This window comes from Acromyrmex echinatior, chromosome 8 (assembly GCF_024713525.1).
Source record: "Acromyrmex echinatior isolate Ae372 chromosome 8, ASM2471352v2, whole genome shotgun sequence".
In the NCBI taxonomy this organism is placed as follows: domain Eukaryota; kingdom Metazoa; phylum Arthropoda; class Insecta; order Hymenoptera; family Formicidae; genus Acromyrmex; species Acromyrmex echinatior.
In genome coordinates, this window is record NC_141859.1 from 6319103 (window position 1) to 6336588 (window position 17486).

Below are 17486 nucleotides of genomic sequence, written 5' to 3' on the forward strand. Positions count from 1 at the left end.
CAGAGTTGTGCAATGATGGGTCTGCAGGCGACGGCAGGAAAACGCAAATTGGAGGGTGGTGTCGGCTGTATGGAATTCCACATGGACTTAGGCGAGAGTCCGTCGAAGCTCGGACGCGTGGATGGTAGCTGGTGGGCGATGGACGACAGTTATGGGCCGCCCCTGAACCAGACATCAACGTCATATTACGAGATGGAAGTGAGCTCGCCTTGCCTACAGGCGACGAACTCGTGCCAGCCCTCGACGACGAGTTCTCCGCAGTCGCAGCAGCAACAGCAGCAACAGCAATCCCCGCAACACCCGTCGCAACACCATCCATCTTCCCAATCGCCGCAACAGGCGCAGCAACAGCAGCAGCAGTCACAACAACAGCAACAGCAGCAACAACAACAATCGCCGGCGTCATCCTCGACATCGGCCTCGTCCACAGTGACACAGTTGCATCATTATTATCATCACCAACGCACCACCGTTAGTCCTATCGGCAGCAACGGTTACAGCCAGCTATCGAGATCTCAACCACAATGGGGCGCTCTTCATCATTACGAGCCACCAACGATACGTCGAGAGGAAAACGGCAAGAGCTATCTGGAGCTCGGTTCGAGTTACCGGGCGAACGAGCGGTGTTGCGAAGGTTCCAAGTCCAGCTGGTGTCGGCGCGGCCGAGCCTGTTACAGGCAGCGGCGGCTCGCCGTGCTTAACATTTCAATGTGCAAACTCGCCAGGTACCGCCAATTCCCGGATCCGAGCCTCCACCGATCGGTACTGATCTGCAATACTTTGAGACACTTGGAACGTGAGATGGAAAGGGACAGGAGTCCACCACCTATGGAGCCGGTCGTGCCGGCTCCAATCGCTCAATTGCAACCGCCCGAACAGGGTAGGTTAACACCTTTCCCTGTGCCCCCAACGTCGTCAGGCGAGACTGACGTCGATTCTGGCATCGGTGACAGCGACGACAGCCGATCGATCAATTGGGGTAGTGTACTATCTTTATCGAGTCAGTCGCCACTCGACCCGCTCAACAACAACGAATTACTGGATGTGGACATTGGGCCCGATCTCGACCTGGATTTTATGCCCGGGTGGAAGCTGACGCCTCTTTCAGCGGATGACATTCTGAGAAGTACAACGACGACCCAGGAACAGCATCATCATCACCACCACCACCACCACCATCATCACCATCAACATCATCATCACCAACAGCAACAGCAGCAGCAGCAGCAGCAACAGCAGCAGCAGCAGCAACAGCAACACCTGATGTCGTCAGGGAACAGTTGCGGCAGCAGCTGCGGTAATAGCAATGTCATTGGAAGCGCCGGCGTCAGCAACGTTGGTAGCAGCAGTAGTACGCACGAGTCGTTGATGTGTGTAGGATCATAGCCCTCGACTTTGACGTCGTTGAGTCATCTCATCGATTTCTATCCGCTAACGCCGCAGGGCAAATAAGTCCGCGATAACCAACGCAGCTCGCGATCCGCAATTCGTGGATTCTGAAAAGGCGTGCGGGCGAGAGGCGGTGGTGAATATGGATCTCTCGCCCACCCTCTGGAGCGCTCGACGTCCGGCTGGCGACTCCTCGAGGAGCCGCCTTCACTTTCTGTTTCGCGTTAATTTATTGTCGCGTCAATTACACGTGTACACACTAATACATACAAATGGACACGTATACACCGATACAAGACCTTCTGTGACATTTTTGTTCTTCCTCCGTTCTTTTTACCACCGCTCCTACTCCATCACTATCGGCTATCATTACCGACCCTACCGTTACCATTACTTCTACTACCATCCCCCCCCGAAACTATTTACCTCCCCTCCCTCCTCACTATCGTTATTGTTACTTCTATTACTATCGCTACTATTGCTAGTAATACTATATTACTACTCTTACTCTAATACTATTACTACTATTACTATTATTACTATCGCTAATCAACGTGTCTCCCAACGTTCTGCTCCCCGAGGGACGGACGCGTCATGACACGCGGCATCCGCAGGTGCAGACAAAATAGAGCGCTCTGAGGGCTTAACGAACGAATTAAGAACGGGGAGAGAGAGAAGAAGAGAGGATAAGGGAAAGAAAGCCTTTACTGTCCGCGTGTCGACAGGTGCTGCTATTCGCGATGATCTGGTGTCCTGACAAATATTCGGACGATAACTTTCGTTTGTTAAACTACCGCGTACATAAGACCCGCGTGTATCATCTCCGCCGTGGAATTTCGAGACCAGGTGCAAGCGTAATTTACACACGCCTCGAGATAATGTATCTCAAGATTTAAGAGAAAACTGTCGATAATGATCAACTCTTCAATAGTGCGTAATAATAATAATAATTTGATAAATGTGATCCTAGGAAGATTGAGACAATGTTTCTGCACTTGCATTTGCAGGCTCGAGAATCCACGTGCGAATCCTCCGAAGGTGATTAAGATGTACAAGAAAATGTATAGAGAGATTCGAGAGAACGGACAGGAGAGATGAGAGAGAGAGAGAGAGAGAGAGAGAGAGAGAGAGAGAGAGAGAGAGAGAATATATTGGCTACGTCGAGTGCGAAGAAGCTTCCTCTTCGAGACTGGAAAAACCAACGAGAAACGTTGCGATCGAAGTCTTCCGGCCTGGGGAGCCTTCTGCTCCCTCGCCGTTCTCGTTCGCAGCCTCAGATCGTCCGAGGGATTTTCTTCGTGGAATGGCGTGCGATGTCGAGGTCCGCGTCTCTGGGAGGAACAATCGATGATAATCACCAACGATACGCTACTCGCGCATATACATATATATATATATATATATATATATATATATATATATATACACACGACACGCATCCACATGCATTCAACAATATATACACAACCATACAGACGCACATTCAGACAAACAGACAGTATACATACGACTGCCGTGGCCTATATTACACGAGGAGACACGTGCGAGTGTGAGTGCACGCAAGTCGTACGGTGCTACAGAGCGGCTGCATCCTGGTGCTTCTATCCTCTGGACACACACATATACACACAAATATATATATATATATACACAAAGATACATAGACACGGGCATACATTAAGCCGAAGACATACCGAATTCGCACGGATCGCTCGTAGCGTCCGTCGCTCGGGGTCATCGTGACGCGTGTCCTGCCGTTGTAAGCGTGATACGATGTAAGTCGAAGATGTCGGCGTCTCGAACTTGAAATACTTTCGGCACCATCGATCCAGCGTAGATTCTGCTTGTTCGAATGTCTCATCTCGTATGTCGGGAGATTATAAATTAAAAGGCCTGAATCTAGCTATTAAAAAATTAATCGGATCCTACATAATGCTCTTAAAATGGAAATACCTGGCAATCATTTTTGTCTGATACATTGACATATGCGATTACGGGACTTAACATAAGCTGAAATGTTCATCGCATTAAAAATAAAGTCGTAATTTATGTACGTACAGCAAATTATTGAACAGGTTGAATCGGGTTGGTGCAATTGGGTCTCGATTAATTGTTTACATGTTGCGAGGAAGTAAAAGAACAATGAGTGAGAGGGTTTGAAACATTTGCGTTGAAACTGCGGGATGTGTTTGAGCTTAAAATATGCGGTTTAATCAGTGAGTGCATCCGTTTAAGAACATTACGAGCAGAACAAAAGTTATTTTCATATAGCGATTTTACGAGATCTCACAAATAATAATCTTTATCTACCTTGATTTTTACATTATATCTCTATGGGATATAAACGCGCGCACGCACACACACACACACACACACACACACACACGCGGACACACACGGACACGGACACACACGTGTGTGTAAAGTGTAGATGAAGATATATATTTGTTATTTTTATTTTAAAGCGACACGTGTTTTTTAACGTGAACGCTCACTGATTAATAATGGCAATCTGTGCACTGATTATTTTTTCAACGAATAGTAATATTTATTTAGAATTCTTTCAGCATTTTTTTTCATCGCGATTCAGCGGGGAAATATATGCCGTGATTGTCTCAATCACAAAGTCTAATCGCAAGTTGAAATGTGAAAATTAAGCATGCAAAGTAGTCCATTAGGTTTTCAAAGTCCATTAAGCTTCAACGCAACGGATTAACCCTAAAATGCATGACGTGGGCCAGTATAACTCGATTTTAAATGCGAACTCCGCATTAATTATTTTATTAGAATGACCATGAAACTTGCCATAAATAAATACGAAAATATTAAAAAAATTAAAAACATCTTACAAAAAAAAAAAGAAAGAGAGAATATGAAAACTTATTATACGCTAAAATTGTCGCAAGTAGAAGAGAGAAACGGGGTACATAAAGTGAGTACTAAAAATAAAAAATGAAATTTTTAAGTCTAATGAAATTTACTGTAGTTAATTATAACGAGATTTAAAAAATTACATTCTTTTGAAGATGTCAGAAATCTCTCTTCACACATATCCATGTAATATCGGAAAGAGAGAATTATTGAAAAATCATGAAGGGAGGTAATTACGAATGGGGTGCAGCAGCAGGCCACGTCGAGCATCGCGTACGTTTGTTTGTATGTATGTGTATCGCACGTGTGTATATGTGTATATATGTGTGTAAAAGATAAGAGACGCGTCCAAAGGAGATTAACGCGAGACGCCGACGCCTTCGTGTGGATATCTTGTGTCTCGACATACGACGTCGACAAATGTACCTGCATTTTAGAGATCGGGATATCGTTCTCCCCTTCGGATCGTCGCACGGTGGCCACTGCGCGCCACTGATCTCCCATAAATGTATCATATGTACACACATACATATATATATAAATATATATATATATATATATATATATATAAAATAAATTAGAGAGTGGCCGGCGTGCGCGCGCGTGAAGAAGGCGAAACGCTCGGAGTTAAGGTCGATTTAAAAGCCCGCTCGACCCCGGACGCATCTTCTCGCGTAAATCCGTGCGCGATCTCGCCCTCAACGTCCACGAATCCATTGAAGAGCAGCTATACTTAAAAGCTAAACGATTTAAGAAAGTCTAACGTTACGAAAGAGAGTAATAATAGTAACTTATCGACTCGACTGATTACTTAAACGCGAGGGTGAATGTGAGTAAGCGGGAGTGCGAGAGAAAAGGGAGAGCAAGAAGCGTATGTGTGTAAAAAGGGGTGATGTGATTATCGCGATATAGAGTTGATTTAAATTGTAATTATATATAATGATGTTCTCTCTTATATGACACGCGACACAAACACAAAACACACATACACACACACACACACACAGACACACAGTACATCTATACGTACACGAAGATATACGCGAGGTATGCTAAGTACTTGTACATATATATATACATATAATATGCGTTACTTATACTAAGTCTAAGCTCTTAAGCATAAACGCGAATCGTCGAGAAAGAAGAGACCCTTCATACCTTTCGTCCCACCCTACGTGTCGACTATCCTTCGAAGATCCTTCCTCGAGTTCCATTTTCTACTTTGTACTATAGCACACATACGATTGGCATATCTTCTGTCAAACGCGCATCTTCCCTCTTCCGCAAACCCCCTTCTATTCCCTTTCCAACGAACCGTCCTTGTCCGATGATAATGTTCCCCCCATCCCTTTCTTCGCGCGATTTTTCCGCGGAAACAACGAGCAATATTACTTTTAACAAGCTGCGGGGAATTTAGGGAATGAACGTACGTACAAACCCATGCGTTTAACCGCGCGTGAGTGTCACACACGTGTCCTTTGCGTATGCGTTGTATGCGCGTTGGGCGTCGAACGTTACGAAGTAACGGCGGGTGAACGGAATCGCAAGCCGTGCAAATGCAAGGGCTCGCACCTCTCAGGGAAAGAGCAGTGTGATTAGACGGGAGAGTAGCTCCTTTCCGACAGAGAGAGAGAGAGAGAGAGAGAGAGAGAGAATTCGTCTTAGATTTTAAGTATCCTAAGCTGTCATTGGCGATCATCCGGCTATCTTTCGCCGTTAGCGTTTCGAAACTTGTATCCGTCGAATTGTGATTCGAATCGATAAAACGGAAATCTAAATCTTTAATGTCTAGCCCGAAATTAGGAAAATACTCAATTTTCGAACGTTCGTAACTCCGGGACATCCCGCTGACTGAATCGAGACGAACGGAAGACGAATTGACAGGAGAGTTTTTTTTGTTTCTAATTCGATTCGCCCTCCAGTTATTGTACGCTGAAGGAAGGATTCGGTATGCGTTTGACTGCTCCGCGGAAAAACAAGATAATACAGCAATATTCTTTTCTAGAAATTCACATTTTTCTCACATGCCATTATAATTACAATTCTGATTGTAATTTTAAATACGATTAGTATGCTGTCGCCATAAGTCACTGTAAATCGTCGATTTTTCGTAAAACGGTGAATAATTAATTTAACTGACTTCATCATTGAATTTAACTGACATTTCACTCATTGGTTTTCGGTGGAGCAGCTACGTTGTTCTTCCACGATATTGTTAATTCCGAGCGAAATTACTGGAAGCGAAGAATCGTACGCGCGTGTCTTAAATCGCATACGTTTCCTTTAATCAAATCCTTCCTTCTCTTCTTCGAGAGAGATCGAATAAAATAATTCAATATTGATAATCATTTATTATCCTGGTGAAAAAATTTTGCTGAAATGATTCCATGTTTTGAAATTGCTGAAAATTTGCTGAAAATTCACTGAAAGTGAATTTTTCAGTTAACATATTGAAAATATGCTATAATAATGTTAATTCGCTGAAATTGCACTGAAATGTCTGTGAAATTTATGCTGAGATTTTTCTGAGATTTTGCTAAAATTTTATTAAAGATGAATCTTTCAACTAAAAATTGCTGAAATTAAACTGAAATTTCGCCGAAAATATAAAAATGTTTCAAAATGTGAAATAATTTCAGCGAAATTTTTCTACCAGAGTATAATTAAATCATAAATCAATATCGAGCAAATATAAGTTGTTCAATATACAATATCTCGATCGAAGAGGTTACTTATGTATCTTCCGTTTGTCCGGAGGCGTAAAAATTCGTAAAGCATATTTCTAAAAATGTTAAGTAAAGTCCATTATACGATTACGTAAGCGTAGTACTAAGAATTGACCAATCACAGTCGAATTTGAGAATACGCGACTGTGATTCATCAATTTTTAAAACTGCAACCATTTGCAATTACGCTTACGCAATGTAGAATGGGCTTAATGTTGGATACTTTCCGCGCCAGCAGCGTCTCGCGATCGCACACAAGTAGTAGTTGGATAACAATTGATAAAAAGATCATCAATTCTATCACGCGATTTCTGAATCTACAAAAATTATCTGCAATCAAGTGTCACTTCTTAAGCCTATTCTATAATTACTGTTAATTAATTTGTGAGTATAGTTATATGTGATCGTAGTTGTAAGAATTCATGCAGCTGAAGAAAATATTCGACTGTGTGTGTAATCGATCGAATTCTTATCACTACCTCACTTACATCTGTGCTTACGCAATTGTAGAATAAGTTATGGAGAAAATATGGAAATCCACTTTTGCCTGCGAATCCCCTCGACATAAAAAAAAAAAAGTCTGATTGTGGGACATTTTCAGACGTCTCAAATGTCCAAGAGACGCAAAAATCTTTGAGATCTTTAAACGGACGCCGATGAATATCCTCGCGAGGTGGTCCAACGTCGCTTCGACTCCCACGCAGAAGCGAAAGCGCGAGAATGTGCGAGCGCTGCCGGCATCGGTACGTGGAGCTTTGCTTGTTTTTCTTTTCGCGATTACACGCTGACGCGTAGCTCGCGATCGGACACGCGTATCTCGTGAAGTGCCTAAAAACCGCCGAAGGGAGAAAGTTACGGCTGTTAAGCGCGACGGCAAGGCCGCGGCGCGGAGTCCTCGGCACGCCGACGTGCATACAAGTGACAGCGGTGTGTGCGACACGATACTCTGGCGGTTATCGCGTTTCTTCCCGTTCTTCCCTTTCACCTTTTTCCTTTTTTTTTCTCTTTTTTTTTAATGGGATGCCGGATGGAGGCGTTTGTAAATAGTATAAATAGCACGTGCGCGAAGATACGTTTAAGCGAAATGAAAAAGAGGATATAATAAGTTTAATATTGAGAAAATATATATATAAATAAGATATATATTATATATTAAAGAAAAAGTGTATATATATATATATATATATGTATGCGTATACGTGTACGTGTGCGTGTATATGTGTATAAGATTATTATTATTATTGTATGCATATATATGTATATATTTATCTTGATAAATAATATGAGGCGGCGACGAGCTCGCGCGGCGATCGATTCTTCCTCCTCGTTGCGGTGATATTCGGACGAAATTTATTTTCATTCGCGCTTACGACGACTCGTGGCAATTCAATAATACTCATCAAAAATTTCTTTTTTTCGTATCTTGCTGATTAATTTTTTCGAACCGACTTTACGAACAAAAATCATTTAAAAATAAAGTTTGACGGAAGTATCATACCTAGAACATATTTCTCTTAGAATTAACGAAAATAATTCACATATTAATTTGTAATTTGTCTCAACATATTGAGCTTATGTTACATATTGAGCATAAATTATAATTATGTCAATGACATCTGATCGAGAATCATTTACTTTGCGTACTATAAAATTTGAGTCAAATGCGAACTGATTTACCACCCTCGACTCTGTTCCTTCGTCCCTTCAGAAGGTTGTAAACAAGAAGCAAAAGACGAAAAAGGGACGATGAGAAAGCCGTCGATTGGAAAGCGATCAGGCGCGCGCGACTCGACGCTGTCGTAAGAAATTAGGGCAGGAAGGATGCACGATTGTACATTGTAAATAGTAGCGCAAAGAACGATGGTTACAGAGAAAGAGAGACAGAAATAATTAATTTAAAGAAGATGAGAGAGTAATATGGGGTAAAAAAAAAAGAAAGAAAAAAGGGGGGCGGTTGCGAGTCGAGGCGGTGTCGTCGGCCGCGTCGAGCAAACGCACGGCACAGCGGCACTTTCGGATCATCCGGATTACAAGCGCTTTCCGGAAGTGCGTTAGCGCCCGTCGTCGCGACGGGACGGCGAGAGCCCGGAAGCGTTCTCTCCCGCTGTCCCAGCACCTACGGTGCAGTTTCGTTTCCGTTCACGAACGAATACGAGCCCGCGACTAACCGAGCGATCGAGCGGCAACATCGCTGAAAATTATTCCGTGCTCTCGAACGAACTCTTTTCCGAGTCGTCCGCCTTGATTCGACCCTGACGCCGTGCCGGGTACGCGCGTTTTAACAGAGCCGGAGATATTATACTCTGAGAAAAATGCGTAATTGTATCGTCGACGACCACGCACCGATCACTCGATTATAACGTAGGAAGAGCGTGGCATTGCGTCTAAAAAGAAAACTATAAAAAGGGGGAAAAAATACAAAATTATTGTATAACGAATATGACGAATTTTAAAAAAACAAAAAAGACCACCGGTCGTCGGTCGTCGCCGTTCGAGCGAGCAAGACGAAATCGCATGCGACTCGATCGGGCCCACGTTTTTACTTGCGCACAAAAAAAAAAGCACGTGTGCTCCTCGATCATTTAGGAATTGAGAAGAAAAAAATATATAATCGGCGAACAAGTGTTACACGGGAGAGAAATCGCAATTACTCTAGTCCTATATGCGGTCGACGAATAATACGGCACACGTGTGTTCGCGAGTGATCGGGCGTGTCGCCATTTCCTTTCGTTTCTCTTTGTTCTAAAATCGTGGAGTTGTATCACGTACTGTTCTACCAAAATATATTAGCAGCAGAACTGACAGTAAAACGGGGAGTCGTTTAACTGGATATTGAATGACAAAAGTTGAGTAAAAAGAAACTGCAGCGCACGATATGAAAAACAACAACTATCAAAAACAATAAAGAGTATTATTCTATATATAACAACGACTTTTATTGCTCCTCATCTTTCAGCAATGCGGGTAGGCTATCAAGATATAAATGAACGCTTTCAGATGATTGCTTGCCAAGCCAGTTTGAGTATTGTTTATAAAGTTTAAATCATGACTTGTAAAGCGATCTTCATTTTTTCTATTATAGATGTCGATGCAATTTGTTTTAACAAACTACAATATTTTTTATGGAAATACCAGCATCAGACTTCATCAAATCATCAGCTTTACGAAGCCTGATGTGTAGCTTTTCGAACATCTGGATAATTTAGAGATTTCATATTGGGTACAACAAATATTTATTTTAATTTCATTATAGAGAATAAAATAGATATAGATATTTGAATTTAAATATAAATGCGATTTTAGATGTTGACCTTTTAGATAAGAATTGTCTAGAAATTAAAAGAAAGGCAATAATTTCTTTATTATACTTACATATCGAGAAAATATTGACATATTTAATTTCTGTCACTTGCAATCACATAAAATTTTTTTGCTTCTAGATAGCACATCAGTCTTTCAACAATGTATATCTCCAATAAGAATAGTATAACCAGACAGAAATATTGTTTTATCAGTATAAAATAATCTTATCTGACTTCTATATTCTTAGAATGTTTTTATATTGTCGTTCCTTCGCTAGTAACTTAAAACTTCCATTCCTATAAATATTCAGTCAAAATTCGATGATTTCTTGCATTCTTGAAGAACTTGTATTAATCAGGAGACTGTAACATATGAGATTAAAATGAGAAAAATAATTTAGCAAATAGATATAGCATATAGAAGAGTATATAGAAAAGTACTAGCGTCTTCAAGTACAATTTTTTTATACCTTTTTTGATAATAACTTGACAGAGATGAATTTTAATTGCTCTCTTTCTACGTTTTGATGTTTTGATGTTTTCATCGTATTATATTATATATACAATTATTGTCATTATTACTAAAATTATTTAATTTCCGAAGAGACATTATTGACATAAATTTAAAAATGTATCATGCATTGATATTCGAAATTACTAAGGAGTCTTGCTCATGCATCACAGTGTGCTTTAACATATTTTTATTTTCGTTTAATGATTTAGTTACAATAACTGCGCTGCATCCATCTGCAGTTGTGCGTTTAATATGCTTTAACATGTCATTCTTCTGTGAGAAGCTTTTACCACAGGTCTCGCAAGAATAAGGCTTAACACCCGTGTGGATTCTTTCGTGTACAGTTAGCGCGCCTTTACGCGTAAAACCTTTGTCGCAAAAATGGCACTTATGCGGCTTCAGACCCGTGTGGATCTTCATATGCTGGCTAAGATTACTGGAACATCTGTACTGCGTATTGCACACCTTGCAAATGTAAGGGCGTTCACCGGTATGTATCCTTTCATGAATTAGCCGCGCCTCTCTCGAAACAAACGAATTTCCGCAATAATGACACATATGCGGCTTCTCTCTCAAATGTTTCGACTTCTTATGATACATTAACGAGCTTTTACTTGCTAATTTCTTATCGCATTCATCACATTCATAAAACTTATCATCTTCATGTATGCGCTCGTGATTTAACAAGATGGCGCGCTTTGAGAATATTTTATTACAAATATTACAACGCCATATGTCCTTATCGGTACATTTCTTCTTAATGCTGTCCACTATTTCCTCCTCGGTATGATTTTTCCTGTGTATCTTTAATTCGCTCATAGATTTACATTTGTAGGCACAAACCTATAATAAAATGTACAATTTTTCTTATTGTTTCCAATTAATTTTCGATGAGAATATAACTGATATTAAAGTTCATAATTTTTATAAAATACTTACACTACATTTATATCCTCCATTATCGTTATTATGCCGTTTCATATGTGCGATCATATTCCCTCTACGATTAAACGTTGTACCGCAAATCGAACATGTATGCCTATTAGAGCCATGTGATAATTTGTGCTGTCGCAATTGAATCCTTTTGTAAAAAGCTTTGCCGCATTGTTCACAACAATAGGGTCTGTTATCATCGTGCTGATTCATATGTTCTCGCAAATGAAATCTGTAAACACAAGAAACAAGTTGCGTAAAATGTAATCCTTTCTGTTTTTCTGAATTTAGTTGGAATAATCTTAAGTATAAATTTCTTCAATTACCGTGATCTAAATGCATTACCACAGATCTCACACACGTGTCTTTTCTTTATAGCTTCGTCCAAATGAATTCTTTTATGGCCCCTTAAATTATTGGAATGCTTAAAACTTTTTCCACACAGATCGCAAAGATAGGGTTTATCTATTCTATGAGTAGCTTCGTGAATATCTAAACTAGACCACTTCTCATATGTTTTATTGCATGTAGAGCACTTAAATAATAATTGTCCCTCGTGCGATTCCATAATGTGTATTAACAAATTTTTTTTGTCATGATATACTTTTTCACAATGACCACATCTTTTATTCGTTTCAATAAGATTTTCATGAAGATATTTGTGATTATCATAATCCTGCTGACATGCAAACGCTTGGTTGCAAACAGTACAATGCACTGATTCGTAGTTTTTATCAGTAACTTGCTTATCATAAAATGTTTTTTTATGTGTCTGAAAATTTTCTCTTTCACGATTAAGTTGATTTCCATTTTCTGGAGTTTTACACATATCTACATGTTCAGAGATATCTTGTGTCTTATTACAAATTATTTTATGATTTTCAAATATTTCCTGTGTTTCACAGAAAGTTTGGCATTGTAGACATATAACACTAAGACTTCCATTTTGGATCTTATCTTGTTGCAAGTTTAATATCTCTTCTGTGATAGTCTCATTTGCATTACTTTTACTGTTAACTTCTCTACAAGTTTGGATTAGAGTATTTAGTTCTAACGGCACATTTTTCGAAATGCTTTGAAAATTATTATTCTGTATTTCAGTACATTCTCCATTTTCTAATTCTCTTAAACTTTCTGAATCAGAGTTTATCATTTTATTTATAGTAAATGAATTAGGATTATGCAAATTATCGTCCATACACATTTCTTGGACTATCTCTAAGGAACATTCGTCAATCAATGCATTGTACTTATTTTCGTATTCTGGCTGCAAAACAAAATATTTATGAATATAATAAATATATTTTAAAAACTTTTTTAAATTAAAAATTTTTTTAATAAAAAAATGTAACTTAAAAAATATTTATAATTATAATATCGACTAATATTATATTAGTTCTTACTTCTCTGTCAATATTTAGAAATTGTTTTAAGCGCATGTCAGTTCTAAGACATGAGACAACTAGTGAATGTACAACTTCCAATTTATTACAGCAATCGGTACATACTTTCCGTAATAATGAATCGTTTACATCAATCGAGATAGGCATATGTAAATTTATTCTTTCTTTTAATTTAAGTTCTATGCCCTTGGTTGCAAAGATATCTATTCCATCCAAAGTGGATATTCCACAGATTCGACATAAATTGGCAAATTTGACAGAGATATTATGATATTCGTCTATCTCGACATTCATATCGCAATATGTTAAAGGCACATTGTCACTTATTTCTTGGAGATGCTGTGCCTTATGAAACATATTTATCGAATCTTCATCGTCAGTAGTCAAGCCAGTCCCAAATAAAGTGGGAATGGTTCCTTCTTCTACAACAATGGGAATAGTTTTGCTTATATAACAGCGATCTTCAATGTGATGAGAACAAATGTAATAATTCGAATGCAATTCCGCATTTGATTTTGTAGCTAAATCCAATCTGCCACAACATTCTGCCCATACTTTGGCTCTATAAAAATTATTGTCAAAATTCAAATTATAAAACAATGAGTATAATAGTTGTAGTTTTCGAGCAATGATAACATAAGCATAATGAATTTAATAATTATCTAAACATCAAAAATAAATCATCAGAAAAAATATTATACTTACGTGTCATTGTTGGGAAAATTGATAAAAGTAACATTCGAGGAATCCTCGTTTTCTGAAGAATATTTGCAATTTAACGCAGCACAAACAATTTTCATCTTGGATGATTATTTCTAATTGGAAGTAAAAAAATCAAGTTTGTTGTCAAAGCTCTTTCCATGGAAAGTTTCTATAATTCGGAGGTAAGAGAATCAAGAAATGAAAAGCTGTTTGTAAAGAAGCCGCGACTGCTACGCCGATTCACTTATGTTTCACGAACTAATTCATGGCGCTTCATTTTAAAATTATGAATATATCCCAGTCTAAACTTACAATTAAATCTATATGAATTCTTTATGCTAATTAATTTTAATGAATAAAAGATAACGCAAAGTCATAAACTGGCCGGAAATTTAACTCACAAATATAATTAATTTCGTAATGCAATTCAGTTGTTAATGTAAATGTAATTAATGCTAAATTAGAAATCTATGTAAATATTGAAAGTGATATTATGAAATAGACACGATTCATCGGTCCGACATTAATATGAGTTCGAAATACGAATTGTTCAATGATCACATATATTCCATCGCTCATGAATATGAATTCATTTAAGTAGCAAACGATCACATTTTAAATAATTTAGCTATAATCTATTAACAAATATACTCTCTTCTCTCTTCAACAATCTATATATCTATAAATGTGTATATGTACACACCCGCGCGCGCGCGTACACACACACATATACATACATAAACAAAAATACATTTCAAGAGCACTTCTTAAAAGTACTTCTTAAATGTTGTATGACTTAGATTTTTGTTTGTTGATTTTTTTGCTATATATTATAACTAAATTATTCAAAACGCATGATCGTTTGCTATTTGAATATATATATATTTATATATATATTTATATTACATATATATATATATATATATATATATACACATACAATGCATACAATAACATTATTATTTAAATTATATAAACAATCTGATATTACTAGCCGGTTGAATCTAATGCATGAAAAACTTCTGGATTGTCGATATCTAGGAACAAACATTTAAAAATGTCATTGTAGAAGTCTGGATAATATTCGCACGCACGCTGACAATCGGGAGTAAAATTTATTTCCAACAGCTTGGGTTGCATTTCGCAGTCTCTCCATTCCAACATCATATCGGCAGCATATACGGCTCTGCTTTGCGGACTTTCGGCTATTCCTTTTGGAGGCGGCTGCGCGACTGCAGCTTCAAAGGTCTGTCTTAAAACAGAAAGAATCTTTGGCTCGACATAAGTTTTCCAGGGATAATTGGGATACTGATTTTCCCATTCTACGATGAAATCGGCACATTTCTCATGGAATAGTGAATTCTCCTCGGTATAATTCATCACGGTAAAATGTTGCTCATAAGCATTAAAATTGTTCAGTGCGAACGATTGATTCGCAAAACGCAGGAAGAAGTTTGCATAAGCATACGCACGTAGCGGCTTTACAGATTTAAGCAATACAACGTATCTCACGTCGAATTTTACTTGATTAATATCTGATCTATTATATAAAACTGGCCGTTCGATGTACTTCTGCACAATTTTTGGGCCTGTGCAAGGCAGCCGTAGAATATAATAAAGATTATTCGTGATATGAGTATCTAAACCTCTTGCCAAGTTCCACGGTTTGCAAATCCAATGATTATCCAAATCCTTATTTGCTCGTTGCATGAAATAAGCAATAAATTGTACCAATTCCGTGCTCAAATTATATGTCGTCGGTAACCATACTGGATAAGTTTCAAGAGTATCCGAGTCATACAATTTGTCCATTGCCTTTTTTCTGCATACAATCGATAAAAGATCTTTTGTCGTCAGAATATTCTCATACGGAAATTGATTTACAAAAACGTGAGGCGAAGAAACATTTAATTCGTTGTACGTCTTGTAGTGAGATACAAACCATAATATGTCTGCCTCTTCTTCGTTGTCAGTAATTTCAAATGCTGAATCTGTCAAGTAATTATTCACATAACTGTATTGTGAAAAAACCTTTAATTTTCTGCTGTTATCTGCCTTAATTAAATCCAAGTTCTCCGGCAAGCTTTCAGGAACATGACCTGCTAAAAAATAATCTGCGTCTGGTTCATTCTGTTCAAAATTTTCATCTTCAAAAGTATTATGGACCCAAGGCAATAATAATGCGCGTTTTTTTTTTGGATCCTTCGTTTGACCTTCCACAAAATCTCTCGTGACTTCATCGCCTGTAGTAACATCTTTTGTAGGAAATAGAAGCGTATAAATTACACCTTCCGGCAAATATAAAAAAGGGACTGCTCTAAAATTTGGATCATCATTGTGATTTATTGCTGAACCAACCTCGTCCATAATGTACCATATTGGCATTCTATCTTCTATCTCTCCATAGTTCACCGAATACGATTGATTGTAACGCCACATTTCATTTGTAACATCCTCGACTTTTTTCTGCTCATCCAGCTCTGTATTTACTCCCATGAGAATGCACATTCGATCAAGTAAGCCAGGAACTTGAACTAAATTCTGTTGAACACTACTGATATCATATGTCCATGCATGATCAATAAGATAAATATTATTAGAATCTTGAACAGAAATACCATTCTCTGCAGATACAATTAATTTCCATATTGGTTCTGTAACATGTCTTTCTCCATTTTCGTATTCTACTTTTATCAATTGGAAGACAAGACCAGCATCATAAATCTGATTTGTTAATTTCTTATATAAAACTTTCCAAAATAAATGTGGGATACCATAAGATTGAAGTTGTATTTTATGTGTTGTAAGAAACACATTAAATAAGTCTACACCATCCATTGCAAAAATAAATAAGTCTAAAACAAATAAATATTTAGCAATTATTTCTTCAATATAAAAACAACAAAGTTAAATATATATTTAGAGAGAGAAAAAAAATCTATGTTTCTTGAAATTGATACATGTGAAATATTGAAAAATAACCAGTTTGTGCAAAAATAATAAAAACTATCAAAATATTAATACAAATTAAATAAATATATGCATTACTTTAAATAGCAATATAATAAATAAAACTTGCAAAAATATGTATGAAGGTATGTACATTTTGAATTATTATAGGTTAACTAACACACGCTCCTTTGCATCTTCTACTTCTTCTATGGATTTGCTATATGTTCTGTGGGATTTGGTATAGCTCAGTATTGCCAGATATCGGCGAAGCAATTTCCCTGTTGGCATATAATAATCACCCTAGTTTTCCCTATTTCCGTTTTTCCAAAAATTCCTGTCTTTCCAAATTTTCCGCTAATTTCATCTATTTCTCTTAAATTCACAAAATTTTTGTTTTTTTACAAATTTTATTAAAATAAAATCATAAATTATTTTTTTATTAATATATCACAATTTGGAATTAATGATAAATATGAAACAGAACATAGACCTTTGTTACAATCAGCTGTTCCTCGAGTTCGGAAGAATGGAACTGTAATTGGCCAGCTTTATAAAATGGTTTTTATTAAAACGATTTTACGATGTCGCGTAAACGTAGTAATATAAAAGAAAATATAATAATAAGTACTATAAATTAATGAATAATATATTTTTATTGTGTAATATTAGAGAAGTTTTAAAGAAACAAATAATG

At 37.7% G+C, this 17486-nt stretch overlaps 3 protein-coding genes across 6 annotated transcripts in view; 1 reads left to right on the top strand and 2 right to left on the bottom strand.

The window, feature by feature from the left end:
* The window catches only part of tara (SERTA domain-containing protein 2 taranis), a 59964-nt gene extending 50049 nt beyond the window's left edge, over window positions 1-9915 (top strand). The window contains exon 3 of the mRNA XM_087408798.1: window positions 4-9915. Within this exon, the coding sequence (XP_087264924.1) occupies window positions 4-1386 (1383 nt within the window). The 3' untranslated portion in view covers window positions 1387-9915. The remainder of the gene's footprint in view (window positions 1-3) is intronic.
* Window positions 9916-10322: 407 nt separating this feature from the next.
* LOC105144487 (uncharacterized) lies at window positions 10323-14164 on the bottom strand. Of its 2 annotated transcripts, none has more exons than XM_011053417.2 (6): window positions 13844-14164; window positions 13244-13700; window positions 12062-13002; window positions 11742-11967; window positions 10759-11645; window positions 10323-10651 (listed from the first exon to the last, which is right to left on the bottom strand). In XM_011053417.2, exons 1-5 carry the CDS (start codon window positions 13936-13938, stop codon window positions 10923-10925), a joined length of 2442 nt encoding a protein of 813 aa, XP_011051719.1. In that variant the 5' UTR covers window positions 13939-14164; the 3' UTR covers window positions 10323-10651; window positions 10759-10922. The 2 variants fall into 2 exon arrangements, with proteins under 2 accessions (XP_011051719.1, XP_011051718.1); XM_011053416.2 differs by having other exon boundaries at window positions 13139-13700; window positions 13844-14111.
* A 102-nt stretch (window positions 14165-14266) lies between these two features.
* Window positions 14267-17378, bottom strand: TTLL12 (Tubulin tyrosine ligase-like 12). Of its 3 annotated transcripts, none has more exons than XM_011053554.2 (2): window positions 16944-17378; window positions 14267-16695 (listed from the first exon to the last, which is right to left on the bottom strand). In XM_011053554.2, the coding sequence occupies exon 2, from the start codon at window positions 16676-16678 to the stop codon at window positions 14831-14833; it is 1848 nt and encodes a 615-aa protein (XP_011051856.2). In that variant the 5' UTR covers window positions 16679-16695; window positions 16944-17378; the 3' UTR covers window positions 14267-14830. The 3 variants fall into 3 exon arrangements, with proteins under 3 accessions (XP_011051856.2, XP_087264922.1, XP_087264923.1); XM_087408796.1 differs by lacking the exon at window positions 16944-17378 and having other exon boundaries at window positions 14267-16381; window positions 16459-16591; XM_087408797.1 differs by lacking the exon at window positions 16944-17378 and having other exon boundaries at window positions 14267-16095; window positions 16199-16367.
* Between the last annotated feature and the right edge of the window lie 108 nt (window positions 17379-17486).

Coding starts and splice junctions, on each gene's coding strand:
- TTLL12 (XM_011053554.2), bottom strand. CDS start 16,678: ATGGATGGTGTAGACTTATTTAATGTGTTTCTTACAACACATAAAATA.
- LOC105144487 (XM_011053416.2), bottom strand. CDS start 13,938: ATGAAAATTGTTTGTGCTGCGTTAAATTGCAAATATTCTTCAGAAAAC. Junction 13,701..13,843: donor AATTTTCCCAACAATGACAC/GTAAGTATAATA, acceptor TAATTTTTATAG/AGCCAAAGTATGGGCAGAAT. Junction 11,968..12,061: donor GGTAATGCATTTAGATCACG/GTAATTGAAGAA, acceptor TTGTGTTTACAG/ATTTCATTTGCGAGAACATA.